Source organism: Meriones unguiculatus, chromosome 6, assembly GCF_030254825.1.
Source record: "Meriones unguiculatus strain TT.TT164.6M chromosome 6, Bangor_MerUng_6.1, whole genome shotgun sequence".
Lineage (NCBI taxonomy): Eukaryota > Metazoa > Chordata > Mammalia > Rodentia > Muridae > Meriones > Meriones unguiculatus.
The window spans coordinates 13580363-13599788 of record NC_083354.1 but is presented as its reverse complement, the minus strand read 5'-3'; the positions used below and the strand labels follow the sequence as shown (position 1 = coordinate 13599788).

The window sequence follows — 19426 nt, the reverse complement described above, 5'->3', positions numbered from 1 at the left end:
GGCGAAGGTAAGGTCTAAGGTTAGACCGTCTCCATAAGATAAAGACCAAAGCTCTCAACACAGGTAGGTTAGGCTCACCAGCATCTGTACAAGACCGTGCTGTATGAGCTGAGGGTCAGGGTCTGTCTGGAACGGCAGGCTCATTTCTCCCTGTGGGAAGAGAGACCCCAGTGCATAGTCTACTTTCTTAAACATGTTAGTAGACGTGTCCAGCAGCTGAAGCATGTCCTGGTCAGGTGAGGGCCATTTTCCAGGGCAGAGTCACTAACAGTCAGGCCCCTGGCAAATGACCACAAGAAAAAAAAAGTGAAGTAAAATATCGCTGTTTCTTAGATTTGGTTGGTACTGGAAGGCCGAGTCCCCTTGTCAGCGTGAGGCCCACTTCCTTCCCTTGTCGCTGCCATGTAAATGGTGACAAGCCAGCGAGGACTCTGGTGTTTTTGTTTTGTAAAACCTCAGACAATAAGGAAGTGCCTGTCACTCATTCCTGATTGGTGCTGACATTTCAGGAGCATGCGGTCACCATGCCCTGCACGTGGGTGATGGCTTGCGCTTACGCGCCATCGGGATGTGCCATCGCTTGTGGGTAAGTTTTAGCCACAAAATGCTGTTCCGCTTTGTATAGGCAAATGTCCTAAAGTCCAGACAATCCAAAACGTTTCTGCTACAGGCCCGGACTTTCTATCCGTGAAAAACAATAAAGTCCAGGGTAATAGTAATAGCGGCCCTTAGTAATAGCTGGCCACAAGATGTCCTGAACAAGAAACAGTCGTCAGAGGTCCAGGGAGATGGCTCAGTGGATAAATGAATGTAAGGACCTGAGTCGAGAACCCATCACCCACATGAAAAGCTGGACAGAGACCCTCAAGATGGCTCAGAGAGAAAACGTGCTTGCCGTGCAAGCTGACGACACGTGTCCAATCCCTGGACCCCACTGTGGAAGGAGAGAACTGACTCCTGAAAGTTGACCTCTGACCTCCATGTGCATGCTGTGCCGCATTCCTCTCTCTCACACACTAACAACAGTACTTTTTCAATTAAAACATTTAGATTTATGTCATGTGTGTGTGTGTTTGCCTGCGTGTACAGGTGTGCAGTGTGCCAATGCCTGATACCCACGCAGGTCAGTGGGAGGCACTGGATCCTCTGGAGCTGAAGCTACAGAGGATTGTTGGCCAGCACGTGGGTACGGAGAAAGGAACCTGGGTCCTCTGCAAAAGCCACAAGTGCTCCTTAAAAAAAAAAAATCACTTTCTAACAGTTTTGTAGATATTTTGCATTTGCTATTTTTTGCTTATTTAATTTTATTATGAGTGTTTGCATGATCTATGCATTGCATACCTGCCTGGTGCCCTCAGAGAGTTACAGCTGGTTGTGAACTTCCATGTGGGTGCTAGGATCAAACCCAGGTCCTCTGTAAGGGCATCCAGTGCTCTTAGCCACTGAGCTGTCTCTCCAGATGTTAGGTCCTTAGCTCCTTGGCTCCTTGTTAGCTGTCAGGGAACCCTTGCTAATCTCAGCTGTGACAAAAGACACAGCTGGTGCCTAAGGAATATTCTTATTTGGGGCAGACGTGAATGTGCACCTTGATCTATTTAGAAGCAGAATGCCGTGTTTGCATTCAGACGGTTCTGCATTCACTCCCACACACTTGACATGCGGTTTGTGAATCTGAGGAAAGGAGTTTCCAAATTCCTATTTGTGGGTTTGATTCAGTTTGACTGTGGATTAGAAGGTCTTAAGAGGAAAGATTGCAGTGTAAGGCACTGCTGAAGAAAAGCATTTGCGCAGCCAGTTTAAAGGAAAAAAGGATGCGTCTCCCCTCCTTCCATGCTGACCTCTGGTTCCTCTGTCTCCTGTGCTAGTGGGCTGGATAATAAGTGTTCCGTGTATCCACTGACATTTGACAAAAATGAGAACATGGCCGCCAAGAAGAAGTCTGTCGCTATGCACACCAACTACCTGTCTGCTTGCAGCTTCACCAACTCAGACATGCAGGTAAGGGCACACAGGTCCCTTGGCGGAGCACATCCGGGAATGCAGGGTGAGGCTTGCTCTGTGCGGTGCTGCTTCCGGAGAAAGCGCCTGCCGCCTCTCCTTGATCTCTGCTCTTAGAAAACTCAGAGAGAGGAAAGCCAGGCCTACTGCTGCAGGGTTGAGATCAACTCTGGGTGCTGCCGTGAGCGCTCTGCTCTGGTTGGGTGAGGGTCAGAGCGCCTGTCATAAGGCAGCCAGGATGAAGCCTCCCCGCTGCTAAGCTTCAGGGCCGTGCACTGCACGTGTTTCTCCGTCTGTGTGCAACACGTTAGTTTTAAATTTGTTCTAGATGTATCTGCTTTATGTTTATAAGTGTTTGCCTTCATGTGTGCCCGTCAGGCATGCAGTGCCCACGGAGGCCATCAGATCCCCTGGAGTTACAGGTGCCCTGTGTGGGCGCAGGAAACCGAGCTCTGGCCTTCTGTAAGAACATCCACTGCTCTTGACCTCTGAGCCTTCTCTCCAGCCCCTCCCCCATCTCTTAGTTTTTGAGGCTGGGTCTCTTACGAGGTCTCGGGTTTCCCCAGTTATGTTAGGATGACCCTCCAACAAGCCCCTGGGATCCACTTGTCTTTATCTCCCCAGCACTGGTGTTAACAGGAGAGCAAGTGGAGTCCCAGGATCGTTTGACACAGTGACAGGAAGTTACGCTGGATTTACTCTCACTGCCTGTAAAAGTTTCAAGAGGGGGTTGTCTGATATCTGAGGACACTTGTACCATAGTAAGAGTCTCTACAGGCAAAGCAGTCATGGCTCCCTGGAGGCACAACAGAAAGACCACTGAGATTTCCCCTCTGGGGGATGTGTGTGAACCAGTGACTCAGGGACTGGAGGGGGGGAGGGATGTTAAGAGCACACCTGGTCTTCTAGCCGCAGGAGAGACTTTCCTGTGTTTGCACTCAGTGGTTGGTGTGCGTGTGTGTGTGTGTGTGTGTGTGTGTGTGTGTGTGTGTGTGTGTGGCCTGCTGTGCTCTCTGGAAGGTTAAGCCTTTAGCTAACCTTCCCCAGCACTCCCTTTCTTCACGCAGATCCTGACAGCCAGTGGTGACGGGACGTGCGCCCTGTGGGACGTAGAGAGCGGACAGCTGCTGCAGAGCTTCCATGGCCACGGGGCTGATGTGCTCTGCTTGGACCTGGCCCCCTCGGAGACCGGGAACACCTTTGTGTCTGGGGTAAAGGCGGGGAAAATCTCTGGGGTCTTTTGTCCACCAGGGAGATAGATGCTGGCAGTTCATTTTGGTTCTGGGGCCTGGTCCTGCATCTTTCCTAGAAGTGTTTTCAGCTGGAAACCCAGGTCCCGCAGCAGTGCCAGCACTGTCTCCAGGCCGCCTTCCTTCTGTCGCTGAAGGCAGTCTCTATAGAGATCTGGAATGTTCTGTTTGAAGGCGGCAACTCCAGTGTGCGCTTGTCACACTGTGCGTGTGCAACACATGCTAAGATGAGGCAGTGCTGGGATGTCACAGAGCCCAGGGCTGGGGACACTCCCATCCCACGACTCTTGACTACCATTCTCCTCTCACCCTTGGGTGCAGGAAACAGAAGAGGAGCTATAGGAATCAACATATAGGCTCTGACTGATTTCAGGCCTTTGGGAACCGCCCGTGGCTCCTTGGGAGAGACCCTGATTCGCTTCTTGTGTTTGGGCACCCATGTATGTCTTCTCCCCGTGCCTTTCTCCCCTGCATTGTCCCTGCTCAACCACATTGCTCTCTTGAAGTGAGCATCATTTCTGTAGAGTCCATTGCCTCTTTGCACACATGAGCTCCAGTCATGTGAGCGTCCATTAGGAGGTTGAAGGTACTTGAATTTTGTTGACCCTGTCCTCAGTGACGCTCTCAGGGTACTATACCCCATGGCAGGTGGTCCTAAGATGTCACCTTTGCCTCTTCATGTCTTTGAAGTCAACAAACCTGAATGTCTGAAGCTGTCAGTTCATCTAACTGCTGAGAGAATGCCTTTTGCTAGTCAAGCTCTGTGGGAATTCACTGAAAAGCTCCCAGAATCCTGGTTGCCTAATACGGAAAATCTTTTGTTCATGGCTCTCCGGCTTGTGAGGGACTCAGAGAGCATCCATTTTCAGGGTTGAGGCTGAAGGCCAGAGGGATGACTTGCTACCCTCTCTCCTAGTTGTTCAGTGGCAGGCCTACGAGCAGCCTGGGACAACTGTTTCCCAGATCAGCATGCTGCTGATGTGCAGGTGGCCAAAGGAGCCCCATTCCTAACTCTGCTGAGGGTCTACAGCTCCAACAAAGCCAAGGCTCTTGGCTGCTCGGTTTGGACACCACCAGCCTAGACACCCTGACCCCCACCACATGCACCAACATCTGCTTGCCTTTGTGCTTAGGAAAGTGGGTAGAAAGAGGAGAGAATGGAAGAGGAATGAAGGAAAGTGAGATGCGCAGGAGGAAGGAAGGAGGAAGCATCAAAGGTCTTAACCTCCAACTCAGAAATACACAAAAGAAGGAAACATGCTGAAGGAGGATGCCACGTGCCCTCCTGCTCCTCTGTCCTGGAAAACTGTGCCTCCTCAGGTTTAGTGGGTGGAGAGGAGTAACCCGTTAAGACTCACCCCTGTCTATCCACAGTCCTTGCAGTGTGTAACAGGGTGGTTTTCTGTTTGTAGGGTTGTGACAAGAAGGCGATGGTGTGGGACATGCGCTCTGGCCAGTGCGTGCAAGCCTTTGAAACTCATGAATCTGATGTCAACAGTGTCCGGTCAGTGAGTCATATGCTTGGGATCCTCTGATCTGGGGCTTCACTGGGGCTTAGACAGTCCTTAGCAGGACAGACAGACACACAGACAGACAGACACACAGAGGTGGGGGTTACCTAAGGAAAGAAGCTTCCTCCACAGGAAAGGCTCCAGCACCCAGGAGCACTTAATGTGCTTGCTTTAGAGACAACCCATGTCCTCCCAAAGTGAGCTGCCCTTTCTTGGCCACTCTTCACATGCTTCTTAAGTGTACACATGCCAGGCATTTCCTCAGAAGCAGGAGTACAGCAGTGACGCTACACAAAGCTTCTGTTGCCCTTCAGGAAAGAAACCAGATACACATGTATACAGTGTGTATGTGTGTCCTACAATGGGTGGGCTGCTTCTCACATTTAAACTGAGGCCAGGAGGATGAAGAGCCAGGCTTACAAACTGCTGAGGAAGGCCACCAAGGAGACATGGGCCACACTGTAAGAGCGCTGAGCTCAGGAAGCCCAAATCTCTAATCTGGCCAGTAAGCAGTGGCCTATTTCTTTAGACAGGGAAGGCCAGAGGAAGTACAGAGGGGAGGGGAGCGCTGAACCGGCACGGGGATGCTTCAGTCGAGAAGACACTAGACAGCTAGGTACAGATGCTCAGTTGGTAGCAAGCTCTCTGTAAGTGGGGTTCCAGGGAAGGTTGGGATTTCTCTTGCTCAGAAGGTGCCACGGCCATGGCCAAACATAAAACACCTTTCTGCTTGGAGCCTAAGAAAGAATCGCCATCATTCTTGATGGAAAAACACTAGACTTGCTCCTTTGAGTTCAGTTCCCAGCACCCACATCAGATGACTCACAGCTGCCTCCGACTCCAGCTCCAGGAAATCCAGTACACTCTTCTGGCCTCCTCAGGACACCCATGCGCGCGCACACACACACACACACACAGCATTTTCTTTTTTTAAACACACATGTACCCTATTGACACCATGGTGTGGGGCCTAAACACTGGGCATTTTTCCTCCAACCTTTCTGTCCTCATCCCGTTCCGTCAGAAACTTTGTAAGGTAGCCACACAAAATCAAGCTTGCTGGGGCTGGGGGCTTTGGTAAAGCATTTCAGTCTCTGGCAGCCACATGAAGATGCACAGTAGCAGGTGTTTGTAACCCCAGCTCTGAGGAGGCAGGGATCTCTGGGGTCAGCCAGTCTAGCCTGATTGGAGAACTCCATCCAGGTCAGTGAAAGAACCTGACTCAAAGGAGGTGGACATTCTCCTGAGATTGACACCTGAAGCTGTCCTCCACCTTCTAGACACACACACTTACACACACTTACACAAAGGCATGCATTAAAAACAACAACAACAAAACCCTTCTCTATTAGCTTTTTTTTTTTTTTTTCCTTAACTATCTTCTCCCCAGTACAAACCATGGGGCAGAGGCCATTTGTAATCTGAAAGAAGATGCATTGAGAGGGACGGGGCACATCCGCGTGTGGGCGAGGTGAAGGGATGAAAGACACAAATTCAGGGGCTGTAGCTCTGTTGGCAGCGTGCTTACCTAATGTACGGGGAACCGAGTTCTCTCTCTAGCATGGCATCACACCAGCTATTGTGGCTCACTCCCGTACTCTCAGAACAGAGGAGGTGGGGGCGGGGAACCAGAAGTTCAAGGTCGTTACAGAGTCCAAGACGAGCCTGGGCTACATGAGACCCCACCTAGATAGATAGATAGATAGATAGATAGATAGATAGATAGATAGATACATACATACATACATACATACATACATACATAGATGGATAGACAGATAGACAGGTAGATAGAGAGATAAACGTCCTCACTCTGCTCCTCCTGCTTCTGGTTTATAACCTAGCATCCATACTTCCTCCTGAGCGCTGAGAGGAGGGTGATAGCCACTGCTCACTGATGGCTTTTTATTTATCAGCATGCTGGATCCTTGGTACTCACTTCCCTGGTAGGTCTTCACCGTGTAGACAGGCTTCATTAGCCTCACTTTCCAGATGAGGAGACCAGGCTGGGAAAGATGATGGCATGGCCCAGAGTACTGCATGTCCTGACAGTGCCAACAGTCCTCAGCAGACCTCTCTGCAAGCCAGTGCAGCTGTTCTGGGTTTACGTAAGGAACGTGAGCAGCTCCCCTCCGGCCCGGGTAGAGCTCTTGCTGTGTCCCAGAAGTGAAGCTTCTGGCTGTGCGACGCTGAGGGGGGTCATGGGAATGGCTGTTCCCCATAACAGGCTTTCTACCAACTCTCTCTACAGATACTACCCCAGTGGAGACGCTTTTGCTTCCGGGTCAGATGATGCAACGGTACGTTTCTCAGTTATTTTTTTATTTTTATTTATTTGTTTGTTTGTTTGTTTTCAATGCAGGGTTTCTCTGTATAGCCCTGGCTGTCCTAGAATTCACTCTGTAGACCAAGGTGGCCCCGAACTCACAGACATCCACCTGCCTCTGCCTTAATTTTATTTTATTTTTCAAATTTTACTTAATGTTTTCCTATGTGTATGGATGTTTGTCTGCATGTATGTCTATGCCCCACATGCATGCTTGGTGCCCTTTTAGACCAGAATTGAGTGCTGGGATGCCCTGAGACTGGAGTTACAGAATGTTGTGAGCCACCATCTAGGTGCTAGGATCCTTTGTCATAACAGTCAGTTATCTTGACAGCAGATCCATCTCTCCAGCCCCTTAGCTTTACCAGAAGTCATGTGCAGTCACTGAATAAAAATGGAAGGAAATTAAGTTACTCTCCTTTCCTACAGAAAACTCACAGTTTAATGAATCCTGACGGTCCTTTCTCTCTGTAAATACAATGTCTATTTGTATATTTGTTTTGTTTTTTTCACATAAAGCCATAAATATATGCATTCTTCTGTGCCTAACCAAGCACTGTGCTGTAAAGCCAGAACAGTGTTCAATGCTTGTGATCACAGCACTAGGGAAGTGGAGGTAGGAGTAACAGGAGTTCAAGGTCATCTTGTTACATATACATAGCAAGGTCATGGCAAACCTGGGCTACAAAACAAATAAACTTTGCCATAAGTAAGTATTTTTGTGCCTTTCACGATTTAAAACTCTCAGGCATTGATTTCTTACCTAAAAACAGATTCAGTTCTCACAGTTTTGTTACTAGTGACAAATTATGTTGACATAATGTTTTTAGGAGAAAATGAAATGTATTTCTTGTCTCAAAAAATATCAGTAGCCTATTAAGAAATAGGCTTCACCCTAAGTTGCTGCTGTGGAAGATATTACAAGAGCAATTATTGAGTTTTGGTAATAATGAAAACCTTAGGGCTAAAGATATGGCTCAGAGAGGAGCCATTGCTTGCTGCCCTTCTAAAGGACCAGAATTCAATTCCCAGCATCCATGTCAGGTGGCTTAAAACCTCCTATATCTTCAGTTCTGGGGAATCTGACACCCTCTTCTGTCCTTCCCATACATGTGTGCATTCATACACACGTGCACATGCACACGCACACACGCGCACACACACACACACACACAGGAACATCCGTATTCACATAAATAATAAAGTATTTTTTAAACTCTTATGCGTGTCAAAAACATGTAACAAAATGTAAAGGCACACATTTTGGCCCTGCCATTTCCTGGAAACAGATCTATTCTAAGCTAATGCCAGGGAGACATCAACATGTATGTGAAGATTTTTACATAAAAATATTCATCACATGGCTATGGGCAGTTCCCTTGATACTTCCCAGCTCATTGCTCCTTGTAAGTATATTCAAAAACCGGTTTTCTTCCCACAAAAAGTTTCTCGTGAAATTATGTATAAAAGAGAAAATTTAGTCATGAGAAGAACCTTAGCTGGCATGGCCTAACAGATTAAGACACAGCCTCATGGGGGATATAGTGGACAGACATGTAAATCATCTTCTTTGATGACTAATTTTGGAAAATGCTTACCACAGAATGTTGGCAGAGACAGCAATGGGACACCCATCCCATCCATTTCCACACTGTCTTAGTTACAGTGTCTACTGCTGTGATGAAACACCATGGCCAAAAAGCAAGCTGGGGAGGAAGTGGTTCATTTGGCTTACACTTCTACAGCACTATTCATCATCAGAGGAATTCAGGGCAGGAACTCAAACAGGGCAGGAACCTGGAGGCAGGAGGTGACCCAGGCCAAGGAGGGGTGCTGCTTGCTGGCTTGCTCAGCCTGCTTTTTTATAGAACCACCAGCCCACTCACGACGGGTCCCACTCACGACGGGCGGACATCAATCGCTAATTAAGAAAATGCCCTACAGTCTCACCTGCAACCCAGTCTTACGGAGGCATTTTCTTAAATTGAGGTTTCCTCCATTCGGGTGACTGTAGCTTGTGCCAAGTTGACACAGAACTATCCAGCACACATACATAAAGTAGAAAAACAAAAAAGAACATCCCAGACACTAACAGATACCTCTGGGACTTGGGGTGACTTTCGTTTCCTTGTGTCTGAATTTCAAAGTGTTTCAGAATGTTCCATGATGACAGTATGTTCTTCATCAAGGAAAAGAAAGTAGGGTTCTGTGTCTGTCTCTGTACCTGAAGAAGCGTCTTCACTTGCTGTTTCTTTGAGTATCTGCTGACCCATAGAGAGTAACAGGAAACAGGAGTGAAGGATAAAATAATAGGAGAGAAAACTAAAGAGGTTTTTGCCTGTCATGCCTCAAACTACAAAAGCTGCTGGTCCCAGAGAGCAGCTCTGTGGTTGGCACTTTGACAAATCAAAGCCAGAAATAATTGCACCTTTTTCTGTCTCTTCACACCCCAGTGTCGCCTCTATGACCTGCGGGCAGATAGAGAGGTTGCCATCTACTCCAAGGAGAGTATCATCTTTGGAGCATCGAGCGTGGACTTCTCCCTCAGTGGTAAGAGTTTGTTTCAAGAACGTCCCCTGGATTGTAGGACCAGACCTAAAACTCAAGCAGCCCTCCACCAAGCTTCCCATCACCGAGCTTACTATGTGGCAATATGCTGAGGCCGGGTGGGACCTTCAGGCACCCCTGCCTTCACCTCATGCCCTGGCCACCACCTCTTTGTGCTCAGAAACACACTTGGAAGGCAGCTAGCAGAAGCCTAGCGGGTGCTGATGGGACTCCCCAGTCCTGAGCCTGTGCCTTTGCCCGAAGACCTGCAGCCATTTGGTGGCACCTCTATCCAAGAAGTGGAGAATACTGCTTAGCCCTCAAAAGCATGGATCGGGTGGATCACGTTGTAAACCCAAACTCAAGGTTTAGAAATGACAGGAGTGTTCCTGCTTCCTCTAAGGCCCGATGGCATCCTACATGCACTTGAGCCTGACATGTTGGCTCTTACCGCATGATGCTGCAGTGATAGTCCTCTCCGTCCCCTGCCTTCCCCAGAGGATTGTAGAATAACTTTAATTCGGAATATGGCTATTCTGGCAAGAGATCACATCCAAAGATGTATGTGATCTGGCTAGAATGCAAACACACCTTTAATCCGGAGACAGTGGCAAGCAGATCTGAGTTGAGGGCCAGCCTGGTATAGAGCAGGTGTCAGGTAAAGAAAAGCTTAGACCTGTGCGTGGTGGCACACACCTTTAATCCCAAACAATGAAGGTAAAGATAGTTTGTAGAAGGAAGCACCCATGTTTGAAAGTGATGTCAAATTGAACGGCAGAAAAAGTGACGAATCAGAGAAAGGTTTGACAGACTAGTATATGCCCAACTCTCAAGAGAAGAGAGAGGAAAGGGAAGTTACTTAAGGAGCAATGCAGAGAGGGAGGAGGCAGTTTTGTTTTTGGTTTTTTGTTTTTGTTTTTGTTTTTTACCAAGACAGTAATAGGTTGCAGAGAGAAAGAGAGAACTCAGGTGAAGACTGAAGCAGCCAGAGAATGAGAAGGAGCCAGGAGATTAGAGCAGACTGCTGGAGGTAGTTTGAGGCCAAGCAGAGCAGTGCAGAGGCAAAGAGAAAAGCCAGATTAAATCAGTCAGCTGAGAGAGGAATTTGAGTCAGAACAGCTGAGCTGAACCAGCCAGCAGAGTCCAGAAAGAACTAGAAAAGCTGAGCTTATTCAGCAGTAAGTCTCAGAGGCTGAAAACATTCTAGGCCTAGATTAGATTGTTTGGAGGCTAGAATCTTCCAGGACTAGGCCTAGGTTAGCAGACTGAGGCAATAAGCCTCGGACACAACAATTGAAACAGGCAGATAAAGGTTCCTTTTACAGAGGACAGTGACCACTTTATCCTGAATTCCAAAGGCAACACACATTGCCGACCACACAGTGGGCCTAGATGACTGTGTTTATTAGATGGGTGGGTGGTGGGTGGGTGGATGGATGGATAGATAGATGGAGGGGTGGGTGGGTAGATGGATGAATGAGGAAGTTCATTGGTGACTGAGTGAGTGACAGTAAAGGAAGGAAAACCAGGAGCCGATTGAAGCATTGTGCCTTCTACTTCCAGGCCGTCTGCTCTTTGCTGGGTACAATGACTATACCATCAATGTCTGGGATGTCCTCAAGGGCTCCCGGGTCTCCATCCTATTTGGACATGAAAACCGTGTCAGCACTCTGCGAGTCTCTCCTGATGGGACAGCGTTCTGCTCAGGATCCTGGGATCACACCCTAAGAGTAAGAGAGATGCCCCGTCTTCCTGTGTGGCAGGCGGGGGAGGACTGGTGACCCTGACCAGAGACACAGATGGCAAGGGGTGTCTCCAGGAGGTCGGGAGCGTTGTCACACAGGTATTCAGAGAGACCAGAGTGTTCCCTCAACGTGGTGTTGAGATAACCCAAATGCTTCTGGAGGTTTGGTTTTGTTTTTTGTCATACATACCCTATATGTCTGACTTTTGTGATTCTGGCCTTGAGTAAGCCACGGGTTCCCAGTCTACTGCCTGTAGGGAAGGACTCTTCACACCAGTAAAGATGTCATGTGTCAGGGAGGCCCAAAGGCTGAAGGCCTGTGAAGGCCCCTGGGTGATTTGCTAATTATATGCATGCTATTCCAGGGCCTTGTGGCTTTGATCAGACTTTCAACTCCCCTGGAGTAATGCCACCATAGCAAAGAAGGGGGGAGGGTGTGGAAAGACGAGGTATTCTGAAGCATGTGGGTGCTAAGCTGTTGACAGCTTGATTCCTGGACCCCACATAGTGGTGGGAGAGGACTGATGCCCGCTAATGACCCTCTGACCTGTACGTGCATGCAATAGCACACACGCACACATGTACACCGACACATACACATTAAATAAATGATTGAATACTATTTTTAATAAGGTCGTAGGAAGGAAGCAGTCCTTTTGTGTTCTAGACATTTTTAAAACTTACTTATGTATACAGTGTTCTAACTGCATGTACACCAGCACGCCAGAAGAGGGCACTAGATCTCACTATAGATGGTTGTGAGCCACCGTGTGGGTGCTGGGAATTGAACTCGGGATGTCTGGAAGAGCAGCCAGTGCTCTTAACGTCTGAGTCGTCTCTCCAGCCCCACATTCTGTTCATTTTAAAGGGAGTAGGTTGAATGTCGAGTTTTAGAACAAATATAATGAATTTTGCAAAGTTACGGAAGCAAAAGTTTGCCACTTTAGAAGTGAGGTGTTAGCAGTGAGCTGTGCAGACACACGTGGTTCAGTTCTCAATCTAAGGGGTCACCAGTGGCTGGTGAGCTGCCCACCGAAGCTCTGCAGACGGCCAGCTGAGCAAGTAAGTGGCAAGGGTGATAGAGCATGAGTGTGTGCGTGCAGACTGACTTCCTATCTGTAAACTCAAGTCTGACAAATTATCAACCATTAAGAAGGATCTGTCTGTGTCTTCTCAGGTTTGGGCATAATCCTCCCACAGCTCGGAAGAACGCGTGTCCTTCCAGGCAGATTCGACTTCTAGACAAGCCCAGGAGCCCAGGGCAACCTCACAGCTCGGCACTCACTCACCCATGTCACCGTGAAATCCGCCCCTTCCCTGGAGAAGTACCCATGTCGGCCTTGGCACTTCAACTGTACCGTCACATCCTTGTTCCGTCTCACGTGCTTTGTGAAGTCTGTCTGGTTCTGAAGTTATTCCGACCGGTAGAATTCCACCTTTATCATCATTTAAAATGTCCCTCACGACTCCCTCAAATCCAGTCTGTCTTCAGAGCACTTTAGACTCTACCTTTTCTTGGTGTGGCCTGTGGCTTCTAGCCTGTGGACGTGCCAGCTCTATGGACTGCGAGAATGACTATTTGTTGGTCTGCAGTAGAAGAAAATTCCAGTTCCAAATGGGATTGCATAGAACCACTTTTTAAAAAATGTCTTTATGTAAAAGTCTCTTTTTTCAACCTGTTCAGTGTGGGGTTTTTTTTTTTTTTTTTTTTTTTAGATAAAAAATGTTTGGTTTGGTTTGGTTTGGTTTTCTGGGCGAGGCTTTAGAAATGAGGCGGACACATGCAGAAAGCAGGCCATATGTGTGGCTTGTGATAAATGGCAGTCTAGGGCAGAACAGTCCCTAGCATTTGAGGAGAAAACTGATTGCCATGTATAGCACAAATACTGCTGAGAGCAAACAGAGCCTTCTGGTGTGGGAAGGCAGGTCACTGAGTTGATTTAAAAGCTTGCTAGAATTGTCAGAAATGCCTAAGGTAAAAATGCCTAAGAGATTCACATGCCCTGCAGGGCCCCATGTACTTACACAGGCTGACGGGCAGGCCATGAATAATAATGTCTTTGCTATCAAAGGGGTATCTTGTCTTTATTTGAACCAGCAATTCCTTCTGGATGCTACTGAATGCTTCCTCTTAGAAGATCCCTGCTTTTCCTTCCTTTTCTCTTTTAAAGGTGTAGAGGTTTAGTCTTTGAGAATCTCTTCATGTAATAAAATGCCGTGTTAACAGACATAATAGCGCACACTTGTGAGCCCAGGTGTGTGGGAGGCGGAGGCAGAGGGTGGCTTGAGCCCCAGAGCCCAAGACCAGCCTCAGCCGCATCTCAAGGCCTCATCTTTTCAGTTTTTGTTTCGCTCTATTTTTTTATGTTTATTTATTCCTATGTTCACTCACTTTTCCTCTCTGTGTGTCTGTGAGTACACATGCCACAGAGCACATGGAGAGGTCAGAGTTCAGACAGCGGCAGCCTGTTCCCTCCTTCTGCCATCTGGTGCCTGGGGATGGGACTCAGGTTGTCAGGCTTGGGAGCAAGCACCCTTTCCCCAGAGGAGGCTCCCTGCCCCTTGCTTTGTTTTATGAAACAAGGTATCACGTGTCCGAGGCTGCCCTCAAGCTTCCTACACTGTCAAGTATGATTGGGAACTTCTGGTGCCACTGCCGATGCCTCTCAGGTGTTGGCACGCCGGGATTAACACACGGGACGCACCAGTATCAGCAGTTTCAGCTGCTGGGGCTGAAACCCACACCACCTGCATGGTTCACAAACACTCTGCCAACTGAGCGACAGCCCCAGCCCCAAGACCCCGTCTTTACAAACATCAAAGTATGCTGGGAACCACAGGGTCACCTCAGACGCTGGCAACCATTCCTGGGGTAAAACTGGCACTGTGGGCCGCCTTGGCCATCTGACCAGCCCAAGATTCGCTGTGTCTGAGAAGCGGGGTGTGTTTGTCCCCAGAACATCTGGTCTCCCCGTCTCACCCTACTCTGCCTGGCTCTTTGCTTAGTGTTGGCTTTGTAGGCCCAACCCCAGCCCCAGGCTCCTCAGAGAGACCCCAGAATGGGGAAACAACACTCTTCCAGGCAGCAGGATGCTACTGTGACCTCTTCAGCAGTCTCTTCAGCCACATGTAATTTTTTTTTTTTTTTATGTCATTAGTACTGTGTAGATATCCCTTAGGAGCCCTGAAAGAGTCTCAGGAACTCACAAGGGTTCTGGGTTATGTTTTGACACTCTAAAGAGCCCTGTTTGCCTTTCAGGGACATAAAGAAGGGACCAGCGCAGCTGGGCAGATAGACCTCTGGGAAAGGGCCTTGGGAGACAATTGGAGTAACCTCAGCATCACAGAATGTCAAAAAGGACCAGAACCCAGCCAGGCTGGGACCTACTAGCGCAGTGGTTCTCAACCTGTGGGTCGAGACCCCCTCGGGAGCTCCATATCGGATCTTTACAGTATGATTCCTAACAGCAACATTACAGTTACGAAGTAGCAACAAAATAATCTTCTGCTTGGGGGCCACCACAACCTGAGGGCTGCAGCGTTAGGAAGGTTGAGAACCCCTGTACTAGATAGACTTGTTTAATGGAGGACAAATAGGGGTTCTAGGGAGCAGAGCAGAGACAGGCAAGAGTGGGCGGTTGGTGCCACAGTGCCTCCTCCAGCCTGGGGCAGCCGCTTGCAAACGATTTATGTATCATCATGCCCCAGCAAGTTAAGACACAGCTTCTAGCTGAGCCCCAGGGCACAAGCCTGTGATCTCAGCAACTTAGGAGGCTGAGGCAGGAGAATGACAATCGCAAGGCCTACCCAGCCCCTTGAAAGTTCCGACCATGACCGTGTCTGTGTTTCTTAACCCTCTACTCCTGCTCGGCTTGCCTCTTGTAACAGGTGCGAGTGAGAGTCCCAAATGTCCAGGCGGGGCAGGGCGGGGCGGGGCGGGGCGGGGCGGGGCGGGGCGGGGCGCCGCTGAGCCTATAAAGATGGTTGAGGTCAGGCCGGCCAGGTGTGGAGGCTGGACGATCTGCTGCTGGAAGGCTCTGGGGGGCTGCTGGTTGACTAGCTGATGCAATGCACGCACGATGTGGGAGCCACGCGCCCCGAGCCACAGCCCAGGTGAGTGGAGGCGACCTTGCTCCGCTCTGTGGCTGCGCAGATCCCGCAGCAGCGCCACGTTTTCTTTCCCTCCTTCCTCGGCTACCAGGGCTGCCGCCTGGAGCTGGTGACCCAGCTGGCAGACGAGGCGCTCAGGATGACCACAGCTTCAACTCGGGCTGCTCCTGGCTTACGAGGGGACGCTTCTGGATGGAGCTCCGTGCGGGGCTGCCGGGTCTGAAGACTATCCCGCAGCGGGCTTGCTGTGCGGTTGGCTCATCGCTCCGGTCTGGAGGCTCAGGACAGCTGGGTGAGACCGTGAGCGTGGGGGCGATGGGGTGAGGGTGGGGGAGGTCGTGGGGTTGCTGTGCTGGGCACCGGGAGCGCTTCAGCTGCACTGTGCGGTCCAACTGTATCCGCACGCTCCTAACGGAGCCACATCCCAGCCCAGGGACATCCCTGCAGGCACTCTGACGGCCCTTGCTCAATAGTTCTCATAAAAATTCATTCAGGGACAGCCAGGCACACGTGACTTGCCCTGACCCTTACCCCCGGGACTGTCGGGGACCGCTTACGAGGTCTAATGTGCCCACGTAGTATAAAGGGAGCCGTGATCACGTCCAGGCCCTCTGGAGTTTCTTCATTTCACCCTGTAAGAGGGTAAGGCCCTAGGGATTGGGAGATGTGTGTGGGGACCCCAACTGGGATCTTTACTTCTAGCCCATTGTACTTTTCCCTGCTGGGCAGCCTCCAGGCTCCTGGCTTTCTGTGGGTCCTTAATCTCTGTGTGGTCTAGAGAGGCAGCCCTTGGTCTGCAGCTGCACAGAGCTCCCGATCAAGGAAAACACCTGGGATGGGGAGAGAGCCTGACGGTAGACTGTTAGTATCTGTGAGGCCCTGGGTTCAATCCGCAGCCCTGTCAGAAAAGACGGGGAAACAAAACAGAACTCCACCCTAGGTTAGCCCACAGTGGTCCCTTGGATGCTGAGTTTGGCCTTGAGTTTCTTTGCTCTCCTACTCGCTGGGGTTGAATCCAAACTGAAGTGACCCGTGTTACAGGATAACTATCTTAACTGTGAAAACCTGCTCTACAAAAACAAAATGACCCTCCTGTGAGCAGTCTGCATTTAAACCACTTGTGTAAGAAAGGCAGCGATTCTTGTTAGTGGTAACTCCTGGCCCTGCTCCTGATCTCGCACTGCCCTCAGCTGAGTTTCCGAGGACCCTCTCTGAGCCCTCTGAAGAGCTCTTTAAGACAGAGTGTTCATTTCTCCCTCCTCTCTTGCCGCAGCCCGCCGGCAGAGTCAAACAGTACCTGAGTGGGGAGTGTGGACTCTGAGGACAAATCATACCACACATGGGATCAGCTTGAGGGGACTGTCGGTCTGACTGAAGCAGCTCGGGTTTATTCCAGGGTTCGTTATTTACAGGCAAAGCAAAAACAAGTCACATCAACACAAAAAGGTGTGTAGATGCCTGACTTTTCAAAGACTACTTCCCCATGTGAAAACATGACAAAGCAGCTTAACCAGCAGCTCTCCACACCACAGTGGGAGTCCTAGTGACCCAACTCAGCTGGTCAAGCTTTGTCGCAGGTGTGTTGCTTTAGCAAGAGGCCATTTGTGTCCAGATGCCGGAGGCTTCCCGGTTACCTGGAGCATCCGGGACTGTCCAGCTAAACTATAGGTTGGAAACGAAAGGCAGGCAACATCTTTCCTGGCTATCTTCCAGTGTCGCCCTGTGAGTTCAGTATTGAGCTTCTGGGCCTTTCTCTCAGGCTGGCTTTGTCTGTAGCTGTGTCCGACGGCTCTCCACACTCTCTCTCCCCTAAGGTCTTAGCCTTGGGAGGGCTTGAGAGGAATGGTGGGGCATATTTTCCTCTTGGTAAGACGGTCACAAGCAGAAAAATATCATGGAAAAACAGCAGAGAAGCAGCTCTGCATAGAGTTTAGGTCTGTGGGGCCAAGTAGGAGCCCTCTTATGGGTCCCAGAGGAAGGGGAAGGTCCCATGGGCATAGTGATGAACGCGTGGATGCAGCCGTCACTCGCTCCAGAGCAGCAGGGGAAGGGAAGGTTTTTCCCTTTAGTTAATGTATCTTCATCATGGACGATTTGCTACCCATAGTCCTTGATTGCTTTGTGTCTCAGGTCACCTGGGATTGGTAAACTCCCTTTGGGGAAGAGAGGCCCACAAGATCTCAGGCTGGCTTTCCACAGGGTGCGTGGTCTGGATGGCCTCTAGTTCCAATAGAACAGTCCCAGCCTTTTCTCTTTTCGGGGGTAACAGGCATTAACTTCAATGTCAGGCTGTGATACCCTGACTTGGGTGGGGTGCTATCAGCAAGTCTCCATGTCGGGGTGTCCGAGTCAGAGATCGATGCCTGTATTGGCGCAACGGAAGGGTGATGTCCACAATGAGTCTCCGGCGCACCACGCCCCAGTCTGGATGAATTGAGATGGGAAGTGTGCTAAAGAGGGGGCCTGTGGATGTGAGAACCAAGATCGTTAGTAAAGGGGAGGCCACAGGTGTGAGCCGGGAGGTCCCTCCCCCCCCCATGGGTTTCGAGACCATTTCGAATTTGATTTGTAGAGAGAGAGTCAAGGTCAAGAACTCATAGAAGAGTTACAGACTGACAGGTGCCGCCGGTCAAAGGAGGGAATGCCCAAGGTTCAAGTTTTCCAATTTTGTTTTTTTTGGAAGGTTGTGAGGAAGGCATCAGAGTACAGAGAGCTTTTCGTGTAGATGTCTGTCCTCAGCACTGAGGGAAAATGTGAGGTGTGTTTTGAGGTATCTCTGCCGTGTGCGTCAGTTAGCTGGCTGCTTGCTACAAGTCTAACTGCAAGGCGTCTGATAGCCACATGCCTCTTATTTTATAGCATGATCTAGAACCTCCCGTGTGTTTGGGGGTGTTTCTCATGCTGGAGAATGTCCCAGGGCCTTGCGCGTGCTGGTCACGTTTGACCTCTAAGCTCCATGGCAGGCCTTCCTATGAAACTTCATGGAGATGGGTACTTGTATGTGTACCGTGTGTATGCAAGGCTCAGAGGCCAGGAGGAGTTTTACAGGCAGCTGTGAGCCATGATGTGGGTCCTGGGAACTGGACCCAGGTGCTCTGCAAGAACAGACAGCGCTCTTAACCACTGAGCCCATCTTGTATGTTTGGGGCTCAGGTTTGTTTGTGGGAGGCAGTCTGATTCTCCCATTCTGCCCCTTGCAGGATGGCTTGTGCCGCTTCAAGAGCCCCTTACCAGTCTTCTGGAGAAGACTGCTAACCCAGGTTTGGTTATGAGTCTTAGTATCTGCTTTGATACACTGCTAGGTAGAGTCTCTCAGGGGCCCTCTGTGGTAGGCTCCTGTCCTGTTACTTGTTTTCTCCTATGTCCAATGCACATCCCATTTGTCTAAGTGAGGATTGATCATCTTACCCTGGGTCCTCTTTCTTGTTTATCTTCTTTGGGTGTATAGATTTCATTATGTTTATCATATCTTATAGGACTATGTGAGTATATACCATGTTGTTCTCATTCTGGGATACATCACTCAGGATGGTCTTTTCTAGATCCCACCATTTGCCTGCAAATTTCATGATTTCCTCGTTTTTGATTGCTGAGTAGTATTCCATTACGTAAAAATACCACAATTTCCTCCATTGAGGGACATCTGGGTTGTTTCTAGGTTCTGGCTATTACAAATAAAGCTGCTGCAAACATGGTTGAGAAAATGTCCTTGTTGTGTACTTGAGCAAATTTTAGGTATATGCCTAGGAGTGGTATAGCTGGATCTTGAGGAAGCACCAGATTGACTTCCAAAGTGGTTGTACCAGTTTACATTCCCATCAGCAATGAAGGAGGGTTCCCCTTTCTCCACATCCTCTCCAGCATGTTTTGTCACTTGATTATTCATCTTGGCCATTCTGATAGGTGTAAGGTGAAATCTCCTGGAATACTACTTTGCCAC

General features: G+C 49.4%; 2 protein-coding genes across 2 annotated transcripts in view; both read left to right on the top strand.

The window, feature by feature from the left end:
- Gnb5 (G protein subunit beta 5) overlaps positions 1 to 13447 on the top strand; it is a 28444-nt gene extending 14997 nt beyond the window's left edge. The window contains exons 4-11 of the mRNA XM_021631633.2: positions 510 to 586; positions 1866 to 1998; positions 3066 to 3209; positions 4661 to 4752; positions 7011 to 7059; positions 9539 to 9635; positions 11196 to 11362; positions 12554 to 13447. Of these exons, the coding sequence (XP_021487308.1) occupies positions 510 to 586; positions 1866 to 1998; positions 3066 to 3209; positions 4661 to 4752; positions 7011 to 7059; positions 9539 to 9635; positions 11196 to 11362; positions 12554 to 12565 (771 nt within the window). The 3' untranslated portion in view covers positions 12566 to 13447. The remainder of the gene's footprint in view (positions 1 to 509; positions 587 to 1865; positions 1999 to 3065; positions 3210 to 4660; positions 4753 to 7010; positions 7060 to 9538; positions 9636 to 11195; positions 11363 to 12553) is intronic.
- Positions 13448 to 15133: 1686 nt separating this feature from the next.
- Positions 15134 to 18758, top strand: Bcl2l10 (BCL2 like 10). The gene is given in 2 exon segments (XM_060386102.1): positions 15134 to 15703; positions 18573 to 18758. Coding segments are annotated over 2 exon segments (450 nt in total). The 5' UTR covers positions 15134 to 15439.
- The last annotated feature ends 668 nt before the right edge of the window (positions 18759 to 19426 follow it).